Source organism: Vombatus ursinus, unplaced genomic scaffold (assembly GCF_900497805.2).
Source record: "Vombatus ursinus unplaced genomic scaffold, bare-nosed wombat genome assembly UNPS02005459.1, whole genome shotgun sequence".
Lineage (NCBI taxonomy): Eukaryota > Metazoa > Chordata > Mammalia > Diprotodontia > Vombatidae > Vombatus > Vombatus ursinus.
In genome coordinates this window covers 10,920,100-10,933,147 of record NW_020945237.1, presented here as the reverse complement: position 1 = coordinate 10,933,147, position 13,048 = coordinate 10,920,100, and the positions used below count along the sequence as shown (strand labels likewise).

General features: G+C 35.3%; 1 protein-coding gene across 1 annotated transcript in view; it reads right to left on the bottom strand.

Moving 5' to 3' along the window:
* MALRD1 (MAM and LDL receptor class A domain containing 1) overlaps positions 1-13,048 on the bottom strand; it is an 832,608-nt gene that overhangs the window by 307,803 nt on the left and 511,757 nt on the right. Inside the window, 1 exon segment of the mRNA XM_027847861.1 lies at positions 6,313-6,496. Coding sequence (XP_027703662.1) covers positions 6,313-6,496 — 184 coding nt within the window.

The window sequence follows — 13,048 nt, the reverse complement described above, 5'->3', positions numbered from 1 at the left end:
GCTTTCCAGTGGAATAGAAAGGGAAGATTAGAGAATAGGTGAAGAAATGCTGAAATTTTGAGAAATGGAGGAAGGAGATTAACAGATTCCCCCATTAGGTGAGTTCAATTTTCTCTGTGACAAAAGAGGCAATGTTACCTCTAATAAGTATAGAGTTAGGAGTGGTCATTTGGTGGCAGAGCAGATAATTGAGAGAAGAAAAGATTTGGATTAACCACTATGCAAAATGAAATATGAAAACAAAAGGTGTTGAATGGAATAATAGCTGAGTATCAATGACAACTCAGCCAATATTATGAAACATAAATATATGATGGTTGAAATCGGAAGAGTTTTGTGAATCTGAAAATCTCCTGTCAATGAGCTTGAAATAATTACAAAAATTGTTAACTAAATGACCATATACATTAGTTAAGTAGATATACTTTGCAAGATATTGATAATGAACATTTTCTATAAGGCAGTGAGAACTTGGAGTTCTATAGTCTTGACTTGTGGGGTCATAGATACTGCCCTCCAAAAATAAGAGATAAAATGTTTTCTAAAAATAACAGTCTCTTTTCGGTATCTGAATTCAGGAAGAATTCTACACTCTAATTTATGAAGGATTGGAGAGAATACAGAAAGCTTTAGGATAAGCCACAAAGGGTGACTCAGAATGATAAAAAATGTAGAAAAAGTTTCTCTTATTCAGACTGAAATAGGAATGAAAACCGATAGTGTATTTCCCACAATATATCACTTTTTGCATCAGATTTTGAATTTGGACTTCAGCCCATAGGAATGATAATGAAAGGGATTGAAATTCCCTTTACAGTCACAGAATTTAATCAGACAACAAACATTTATTAATCATTTAGTATATGCCAGGTACTGTGCTAGTCGCTGGGGATACAGATATAAAAAAATACAACAAAAAATCCTACTCATTAGGAACGTTAGATTCAGAAAAATAACAAAGAATCCAAAACAAAATGATGCCCATTCACTGGGGAATAACAAAACAAATAGTTGTACATTAATGTAATGGAATATTTATGTTCTGTAAGAAAAAAAAAAAACAAACATGATCTATATGTGTTAAAGTGATGCAAAGTGAAGTGAGCAGAAACAAGGAAACAATATACACAATGAGCAACACCAACCTAAATGGGGAAAATAACCCAGTAGTAAAAAGAGAACGCTGTACAGAAGTAATATTCACATCCGGTGCCAAGAAGAGAATGAACCCCCTCATCACACTTTGCACAATAAAGTACTATGGGTATGGAACACCGCATGTAATGTTGGATTTAGATGAAAGATTGGTTAGTTTTAATGAATTAGTTGGGTTTTTTGTTTTTTTTTAATGATCTTTTATAATTCTTTGTTAAAAAGAGATGACTCTGTAAGCAATAGGGCAGGTGATGTATTTGGAAATGAAGGTTTGTGTTGTTGTTCAATCTTTGTTCTCAAAGAGGACCAATGACATCAAAAGGGTGATGTCTTGACTTGCGAGTAAACTAGATTTAAGTGAAGCAGAGCTATGCAAAGTCCTTAGCCTCACTCTCTCCTCCAGAGACACTGGAGTTCAGTGGCAAGACATGAGTCAAAATGACTGGCAGTGTCCCAGGAAAAATGAAGGTAATGTAAAAATGAAAGACATAAAATGCCCAAAACTTTTCTTAAGGCTGTATGATTCAATACCTTACTGAAAGACCTCTCCACAAAATACTAATGTGAAAACAACAAAGTAATGTCAATTTTTAATAAATATTTTATTAAGCATCTACTATGTGCCAGGCACTCCACTAAGAGCTTTACAAATATTATCTCATTTAATCTTTACAATAACCTGGAAAGGTAGGTACTATCATTATTTCCATTTTACTGGTGAAGAAACTGAGGCAAATGGAGGTTAAGTTACCAGCCCAAGGTCACATAGCTAGTAAATATCTAAGGCTGTATTTTAACCCATAGCTTACTGATTCCAAGTCCAGTGCTATATCCACTATACCACCTAGCTGTGACAGAAAGTCAGAAGTATCACCATTTTCCACTTTTAACAACTAACATTTGGTGTTAAGAGCTTTACAAATAATATCGCATTTGAACACAACCTTGAGAGCTCAGCTTTCGTTACCACTATTTTGCAATTGAAGAAATTGAGGCAATTACAAGTCATGAGATTTGTCAAAGAAAGTCATCAGTATCAATAAAAAAGTGGACACTCTGGCTCTGGTACATACAAAACCTCCAATGCTCACTGAAGTGGCAGCACTGATTGTAATTAATTCTAGTATTTTCAAAATTCTAGCAGAAGTATTGCAAGCAACAAGCTATGATCCAATATTTGCACACTTTGACCATCCATAAAGACTTACAAAAGAATAGAGAAAGAAGTTCCAGTGAACACAGGAGCCCAAACTGTTCACCTTCTACAGTAAATCCTGAGTTATTTTACCTTGGGGACTCCCGAATACCACAAGAGCAGAAGGAGAAGTTGAGGCTAAAATCCAGCAAGAGGACAGGTATGTCCTCATTACATGAGTGAAATGTGATATGTTCAACATACAGAATTCAGCTCACAGATTCCTGACCATTCAGAAAAAGATCTCAGAGTATCCTGTCTGCGATGAAAGATCTCGGAAATTGTCTCAAAGAAATACTAATTGATGGTATCACAGAATGTAGTAGCCATTATGTATCACCTATAGTGGTGAGCCCAAAGAAAATAGAAAGATACAAATATGTGTTGATTCCTGAACTTTGAACAAAAGAGTTAAAATAGTATAGTAGGCTATGCCACAGGTGCAGGATGTCCTGGATTGTCTGTGAGGCAACCAGTGGTTTGTATTCTTGAACTTGTGTAGTGGTTACTACCAGATTTCTATATCTGAGGAAGAAGAGGAAAGACTATTTTCATATGTCCATCTGGAATTTACCAGTCTGATTGAACAACTTACCTGTTTACAAAATAGCCTCTGAAAATGGAGGGGGCCCAATGAAGGCTATTCACTGCAACCTATGGCCCATAGGAGTTCACTGGACTTTCAAATGAGCAGATAGAGAAAACTAATGGGCAACCTAGGCAAAGACTGAAGAAAAGAAGCTGTCCACCGTCTGTACAAAGACGTTCTGACCCGGGTGTGGGTACTGAAAACGAGGCAATCAGTGAAGGAAGTATATTGTATTAATACAGGGCAAGAGATCTAAACCCAGAGGCAACTCCTTCCCTGCCCAAAACTTCTACAGAGACTCAAAAGGTACAGATTCAATCCACATACTGACGATCACCATGACATAGCTGCCACCACAAGTACAAAAGTCTAAAATGATTCTGATGGTCAGCCCATATTAATGACTAGCTCTGATAGAGGGACAACAAGAACAATCACTGAGTGACAGGAGAACTAGGTCTATTATACCAGTCACTTGACTATGTTATGACATTACAGGCAAACCTGAAAATACTTGTAGATATATATGTATCTAGGCAATGATATTAGACATTGCCAATGTGAACATCATCATGGATGTAATTGCATATGCTTACTGCTGTACATGCTAATTATTTCATGTTTGAGTATGCTTGTTTTTTTACTACTGTATTCTTTTAGCAATATTTCATGTTATGGGCAGATGACTATATTTAAGTTGTATCACACACAGCTATCTAGCTTTGTTTTGTTAGTCGTGCTTATTGCTTTTGATTGATTGCTATGTATTATATATGAGTATACTTTTGAAATGTGCACATATTATATCCTGTATGTAGTAGGCATATTGCTACTGTAGTATCCTGATAGATGATGTTCTGTGTAGTTCCATGGACATTGCAGGTAATGTTGATGTACATTAGTTTTAATGTTTTAAATTTCAATGATACTGAAGGTTGGCTACATGAGATGCTAGAAAAACCATTTGTGTTGTTTTAAAACACTGATGCTTGTGTTTACAGTTACACATTTTGAATGTGCCCCAGCTGATCTTTGCAAGGTACTGCAATGAGTTTTAGCCCAGGGGAGGAATGTAATTCTAATCCCAAAGCCCATTAGAACAGAATTTCTTCCTCATTGGTGGAGATCTATTTCCTTGCCAGCATGAAGGGTGAGGTAAAGTTTAAGAAAGTGGGATGGAAGAAAGATCTTCAGTTTTCTTCAAGTCACTGAGTCTCTTTCAAATTTAGGCACTTCTGGCTTCCAGACAGAAGATGAAAGATACCAACTCCAATTCAAGTTGCTGAAGGAAAAGGTTCTGGGTAGAATTTGACATGAGAGGAGCTGCTAGTCTCTATCTCCATATTGCTACACTAGAGACCTTGGGGAACCTGTCTGGGGGAGATCTAGGTTTCTGTCTCAATTGAACTGAATTACCCGATTCCTCATGGGAAAGCTCCTTCACCCTCTATTGCCTGGTATGTATTCTCCAATGTACAAGTTCTCTGATTTTTGTTTGTTATGGTATTTGATAAATGGGTTTCTTTGATTAAAAAAAAAGAATCATTTAGTCTTTGCTCAAAGATTATAAATCAGGATGAACTTACTACCTGTGAAGCAAACATTAATGGAGAATATTTTAAGGTGAGAGGTAATGAACACATGAATTATAGGTAGTGGCTGGGCTCTCGAAGGCAGACATGAGGTTTTATGGAAAGAAAAAGGAATAAAAGAAGGAAATCTGAACACAGCAACTAGGTTGACAGTAAAGAAAAACACAGACCAAATCCGGGATTAAAACTCTCAATTTCCATCTCTTTGTCCTAAATTCCATTCTTTCTTTCTTTCTAATACCATTGGAGAATTTGTTTAAAGATTTTTTTTTCTGTTCAGTTTGCCAAGATCATTTGGAGATTCAATTACTGGCCACAAGAGTAATAGACTCAGAATGAAGTTACCAGAGAAAAATTTGAGATTCATTTATGACGCCAGATTTGCTGTGTGATGTTCTGCTTTGTAATTCCATTTTCTTCTAACAACTAAGACCAAAGTCACACCCATTCTCTCCCAAGATAATACTCTTTCTACCAATTGACCCATGTACTCTGAGTTTCTTGTTGTTCTATAAATCATCTGAAGTTTGAAGTGTGGTTGTCTGTGATTTATTCAGTACATCTGAGAGTGTCTGGTGGGGGAAATGAAGGAGAAAAACAGAATTGATATTTGCTCCTAGGCAGAACCCTCTGAAACAGTGCTACTTATAAAAATGCAGATACTATAATATTGCTGAAAGCCCAAATCACATTTTTGAATGGCTTCATTGCAATGGCATTTTAATAGAAGGACCACAGTTTTAAAACTAACAATCAGGTTCAATGGCTCAATCACAGAAGCTAATCCCCAAGCCACCCTATGTAACACATCATAAAGAAGATGTAGTTAACCTGAGGTCCATGAACTTAAAAATATATTTTGATAAATGTATCTCAATATAATTAGTTTCCTGTGTAATCCTTTGTCTTCTATTTTGTCCATTTAAAAACAATCTGAGGAGGTGTCCACAGGCCTCACTGACTGCCAAAGGGATTATATACATACATACACACATCTACATGTGTATATAATGTACGTATGTATGTGCGAATGTGTATGTGTACGTGTGTGTGTGTGTATACACACACAGTTAAAAATGTCTGCCACAGAGTATGTTACTGAGAATAGATTGGTGGATTTGATTTCAAAAGCCAATATTTGGATAAAGGATTAATAAAGACTTCATATTAAAATTATGAATTAACTAAAATTACAGGTATGGATTTAGGGCTTAGCCTCTGTGCCTAAGGAGCCAAACCTGAAAGTTAATATGATGTACTTAAATATCCTTATTGAATATTTTATTATATTATTTGAGTCAGAAATGCTATTTGGCCAAGACAGTCCGAACAGATCTAATACATATGTGTAAATGCTACCCACTCCTAGCCAGCTTCCTACTTCCATTCTACTGGTATTCATTTTACTGATATAAACTTAATAAATTACAATTGCTCAAATTTAATTTGTTACACTAAACAGGCCTTTACCAAAATGTTTACAAAAGAGGAGCAACACGTCCAAATGTTAGAATTGGTGAGGAATTCAATACTGAGGGTGAGAGAGAGGATTACATGTTGGAAGTAAGGGATGGAAATGATATTACCCAGTGAAGTGATGTGTCTATCAAAGTTTGCACAAATATGGACATCTATCTAGATTTTGAGTGGATGACAGTTATAACAAAGTTTATAAATATATATATATATATATATATATATATATATATATATATACACATATATGTACAAAATAGCAAGGAAACAACTGATTCTAATGGAAATACTTGCCTTGGACTTACCTGTGCTACAATTCCTAAATTCAATGTCATCAATTGCTGCTCCTCCTCCCAGATCTCTTGTTCTGATGCCTTCAAATATAACTTCAAAATTTCTTAACTTTCCCAGAAGGACTTCTGCCTTCTTCCAATGATTGCCAGGATTCTGTCCTTCTTCTCTCCACACTTTTGAAAGTCCTTTCTCAGTCTGAAAATTTGAAGTTTCCAAATGCAAGTAATTAATTATGGAAATAGGAAAAAAACTCATTTAAAACAGATAACTTCCATAATTTTATCCTTGAGGAGTATTGAGCCATAACTACATTGATGATCATTGGAAATAGAGCTGAAACTTCAAAGACCATCTATTCTAATGCTCTCATTTTGAGAAAGCATAGTCCCATCAATGGCAAACCAAGAATTGGGTAAGAGAAGGAGCCGAAAATGTGTTACCAGAGATATGTATGACTCGAAAAGATGTTGGCCCATTGGCCCACTGAATGAGAGAGACAGGTAACTGAAAGCCAGACTGTATGCTCTACCGGTCTCTACATGATATCAAAGGTACTAATGGAAGGTCCCCAACATTTACTTTAGGATGGATCCCCTGTAAATGATTTATGGTAAGGTATGGTTAATAAACGCATAAAATGAAAAAGCATGTATATGGGTAAACCTGCTAATTTGAAGAGTATGTGTATCAATGAGATCACAGATCCACTGAAGCACAGTCCTTTCCTTAAAATAATGAAATCACTTTATTCTGTTAGTGAGGTTATATATTTGCTTTGTTTATGTGGACTCTTTCAAGAGGAAAATATGCTTGACCCTCCTTCAACAGTAATAAGTTACCCAAAATGGGAGATTTATATTATTAAATTATATAGCTATTTCCCTTCAATAGTTCAATTTTCAAACACTCAACTGGATAAATTATCTCAGAGATGTATTCACTCCCTTAAGGCAGATCACTACTCATCCATACTTGAACAGTCAATGAGACTCTTGTCCATATTCTCCCATGTTTGCCACAGGGATTAGCCAACATCTTGGAGTAAGGGGAGGGTTCTTATTTGCTTTCTCCTGATAATACAAGGATACCAGGGGAAAACAAGGTATATTTATCAGTTATCCTTTGCTCTTGTCATGTGACCAGTTCTTCTTCATATTCTGATTTTCATTAGAATATGGATGGCAAAAAAAAAAAACATCACTTTGATGCTTTTTCAGTCATTCTGACTCAAGAATATTCATTTCTGCTCATCTGAGTCCAGTTGTGCTTTTACTCCCTAAAATTCATTGATTCTGGTACAGTTAGAGCAATGCACAGCAATTTTTTACAGCAGATATTGCTGACTGTAAGGGGAAAAAATCAAAAGAGAAGGCTCATTAAAGAAATTACTTTCAGGTCTACAATTTAATGAATATAAATCCAAGTCAAACTAGTAATACCATTTGAATTACAGCCCAACTGCACATGAGGTTGAGGCCACTTATAATCAAAGGAGTAGAGATCTATCATCTCATGTAACTCAATGAGTGATAAAGAAATACAGCTTGTAATCCTTTTAACGATAGGGGCTAAGTCTTTATATTGTATTGTGCTATTCAATTTCCAGACTCTTATGAAAGTATACATGTTGCCAAATTCACAGCAAGAACATGAGAAAGCGAGAATCTTTAATCAGGAGATATTGTGAAGCAGTGAAACCTTCCAGATTTATCATCAATAACAGTTAGCATATAAATAGTACTTTAAGATTTTCAACATGCTTTATATATACTTTCATTTGACCCTCAAGATAATCCTATAGGGGGATCTATAGGTTTTAAGATATTCATTTTTTTACAGAACATAGAATTGAGGCTTAGAAAGGGAAAATGACATATAACCATAGATTTCAAGGTGGAAGGGACCTTGGGTCTTATTTTTTTTCCAACCCTCTCATTGTATATGAAGAAACTGAGGTCCAGAAAAGTTGTCATTTATTTTCAATTCATAAGTAGTATTTCAGGATTCAAATTCAGGCACTGTGACTTTCAAATCCATTCTTTTCTCCACTATGCCATCATTCCTGGAGGCTGATTATACTAATATGGAAGGCTGCTAACTTGTCTAGATGAGAAAAGCAGAGGTATAAGAATAGGTGATCCTCCCATCCTGGCTGATAGACAGGAAACAAAGTCTAAGTAGGAAGATATTCTGAATATAATATTTGCAAACCATCTACTACTTTATAGCTGTACCTGCCAACCACCTTTCCAAAATAAGAGATCTCCATATTTAGACATAGCATGGACTTAGCTTCGATAAGTGATAGCATTGATCTTTTCTCAGAGCTAAAGTGAGTGAAACATTTACATCTAATTAATTGAAGTTTAGGTACTAGACTGAAAGCAAAAAAAAAAAATCTCTGTATCCAAGAAATTTCCATACTAATTGCAGGGAAACCCTGGATTATCAAACAAACTTCTTCAGTTGATTGAAAGATTGAGCTGGTAATTTTTATCACATTGTCTTCATATCATAATGTCTTCCTCACTAGTTCCACTAAAACAGCTCTGAACCAGCTTTGACTTGGTGGACACTAAATCCTACAGAGGAGCTTGAGGCACTGAGCAATTAAAAGACTTGCCCACAGTCATAAAACTAGTAAGTATCACAGATGCTGGACCTGAATCCAGGCCTTCCTGACTCCAAGGCCAGCACTCTATCCAAAATACTAGGCTGCCTCTCATTGCATTAATATGCATCCATGATGATAGCTAATTATCTGTGTTAACTGAAAGACAGAAGTACACTTCAAAGTTGGCCTTCAGCTCCTTCATTAACATCTTACTGGTTTAGAAACAATAGAATAATTAGTTAAAATTAAAGCTATAAGCAGAAGAATTGTGTCTGATGCTCAGCAATATAAATGATGTGGATATTGATGAAAATCAATTCTGATTTGCATAACTCATTTATCTTGGCTATAGTTCTGAAGATTTTCTATTAATCTGCCTGTTTCTTACAAACACATTCATTAAGTATGCCAAGCCCCAAGAGGGTTTTTAAACAATATCATTAAAGGAAGGTGATTCTTTTAATCTATAAAATTTAGGCCACTTCTTTAGTCTTCTCTGAGTTTCCTATTAAAAACAGATTTCTTTTACATTTTTTATTTCTTGCTTATATTATGTAGTGAGAATAGAGAAGAGAGATTCTCTTGAATAACTAAATACTGAAACATAATATAGAATTGAATTCAAATTCTCAAATGGATCTGCAATCTCATCAATTCAAAGGTTCCCACCAGTGATGCAAACCACAATCTATGCATTCTCATCTGATCTCATGTTGTGCATTTCCAAAAATACCATCACAGGTTACCTATCCAATATGCTAGAGGACTTACTCAATTTCTTCCAACCTCATGAGGGTAACTCCTTGTACATTCTTGTCATCCATATGTCATCTCTCATTCCCATTACATGACCAACTGTCTTCTCTTTCTATCACATGATTCTTTGGAGACATCCCTTACTCCCGTTCTCTTTCCGAGTTCCTCATTAGTTATATATTGCAACATGCCAATGTCCACTATGAATCATTTCCATTGCCTACTGTGGAATGGTCATCTTCAGTTATTTGGAGACTGTAACATCCTAGATCTCCCTGACTTACAGCAACTCAGGTAAAATACTCCTATTGAAAACATGGTCCTCTGCTGATATGGGAAGTATAGGTCAGAATTGCATATAACAAGCATAAAATAATGCCCCCATTATACATACCAGCTACTTCTCTTCACTGAAAGCAAAATAAAAACAAACAACAATAATAATAATAAAGTTAGTTTTTACAGTTAGAACTATTAATGCATCAATCCCCATATTTGCAAAGCAACTTCAGAGGCTCTATGGCAGGCAATCACCAGGTGTCTCTCTCCACTTTGCTTTTCACCAATCTGTTGAATTCAATATTGCTTAATTAACACCCAGGTCTTATTTCTCTGACTTTATCCATTCAATCACCAGATGCTTTAAAAAATGGCCATTGGAGAAGGTATCTTTGAGTGTAGGGCCTGTCTTTTGCTTTTATTTGTTTCCTTGACACTTAGCATAGTCCCTGACGCACAGTAGGGTGTTTAATAAATGCTTATGGACTGAATGACTAGCACTTTGATTGCCTTAGTCAATTCTCCAGTGAGAAATGCATTTGAGCCCTTCTCAAGTCCATGGAAATTACTTTGCAATGGTTTATATGGTTTCCTAAAAATGAAGTATGAATTATACTGGTGGCATGTCAATAATATATCCAGTACTATGACAGATACCCAGAGTTATCTGAATGTTTCTGCACAATGCCTAATATAGACTCCAGCACATAGTATAAATCCATTCATACATGTTGAATAAAGAGACATTTCATTCTAATACCAAGAAATTAAATTACTGTAAATACTTCATGGTATAAGAGAAAAATCAATGACTTCAGAGTTTGAGCTCAGGATTTGAGTTCAAATCTTGCCTCTGACACTATCTGTGTAACATTGGGTAAGATATTTAACATTCCTGAGCCTCAGTTGCCTATAGAATGAGGGGATTGGACTAGATGACCAGTCATGTGACTCCTAGCTCTAAACCTATGATCCTATGACATTTTTAGTGTTCTAAACATACTATATGTAACTAGTTATCAGTTTCTTTTCCACTAATTTTAGTTTATAAAGGAGTTGCTAGAAGAATGATCAAGGAGGGACCCAGTATTTGATTTCTTAGAGGGTCATTAGGCAGAACATGTTTTGTAGAAGATTTGACTATGACCTTTCTTGACAGAGCAGACTGAAAAAAAAAATAACTATATTGGAAGAATTGGCTGTGGAAGGATAAGATGGGTGGGAAAAAGTGATTTCACAACACTAAATGTCCCTAGTAACAGTGCTTCAAATTATTAGACACAGCTTCACTTGAAGCTTGAAAAAAGTAAGAATGAACTGATGAAAAGGCATTTAAGTGCATACTACGTACCAGAAACTGTGGTAAGCACTGCAACAAAAATACAAGTAAACAAGATCATTCGTGACCTCAAGGAGTTTATATTTTTGATGTGGGAATATAAAACATAAAGAGGTGGTCTAGTTTGGAAAATCCCAGGAAGTGAAGTGGAAGTCTGTTTTCCAGCAAGATAGTGAGAATGTTCACCATTCAGAACTCAGGGTCAGAGGGAGTAGAATCTAGATTGCAGAGGAAAAGGGTTGAGAAATGTGAAGCATTGGAGGCACCATTCTTTGGAAGTGGCTGAGTAGTAAGACTGGATTTGGAGAAGAGAAATTTTGGATGACTTCTTTTTGAAAATATTTTGATTGGGATAAGCATATCTACAACAACAAATGTTTACTAAGCATATACTACTACCAATCAGTTCTTAGGTCACTGGACTAATTTGAAATGTCACCATTCACTACAGAAAAATTTATTAAGAGAAAATGTTTTCAGTTCAGACTTCAAAGAACCACAGTCATATGGCAGGAAAGGACATTAGAGATTATCTAGACCACTTTACAGATAAAGAAACTGAGCTGCAGATTAGATGAGAAATTTGCCCAAGGTCACAGAGGCAGCAAACAGCAGAACTAGGATGTGAAACCAAGTCTTCCAAATCCAAAGAAATGCTCAGAATGCTCTACAACAATGCCTCTGCATCCAACTTTGTTGGAGAGCATTTTTAAGAAGTTTATTCTTATTATCTCCCCTTCTTGGGTAAGGATGATAACACAGACCAAGAGGGAAGTATCCAAAGCTCTACTCAGATCACACTTCCTTGGAAGCACTGAAAACTTCCAAACACCCAGAACAACCTCTGAAAATAGCAGTGCAAAAAAAGCCTGAAATTTGGGACAGTGCCCTTCTCCCATTCCACACTAGTAACAGAACCCAACTTTACCATAAAGTTGAAAGTGAAGAAATAGGCTGGAAAAATAAGCAAATAACAAAAATAAAACCCCACTTTACTATGATAAATTGCTATGGAGGCAAGGAAGATCAAGATACAAATTTAGAAGACTATGATGTCAAAACAGCTACTAAAACCTCAAAGAAAAAATTGAAGTAGACATAAGCTCAATAAAGCATAAATGATATCAATAACATACAAACAAAAATAATATGATTATATCAATAGATGCAGAGAAAACTTTTAACAAAACACAGTACCAATTCCTATTAAAAACACTAGCAAGCCTCTATAACAGATGTAAATTAGATGCCTTCCCAATAACATCTGAGGCAAAGCAAGGATGCCCATTATCACCACTATTATTCAATATTGTACTAGAAATGCTAGCTATAGAATTAAGACAGGAAAAGAAATTGAAGGAATAAAAACAGGCTATGAAGAAACAAAACTATCACTCTTTGCAGATGATATGATGATGTACTTAGAGAACCTAGTGGATCAACTAAATAACTAATTGAAATAATTAACAACTATAGCAAATTTGAAAGATATAAAATAAATTCACATAAGTCAGCATCATGTCTATATACTACCAACAAAACCCAGCAGGAAGAAATCAAAAGAGAAATTCCATTTAAAATAACTGTAGATAATATAAAATATTTGGGAATCTACCTGCCAAGACAAACCATGGATTACATGAACACAACTATAAAATACTTCACACAAATAAAGACAGATCTAAACAAATAGAAAAATATAAAAATGACAATTCTACCTAAGTTAATTTATTTATTCAGTATCTTAACAATCAAACTA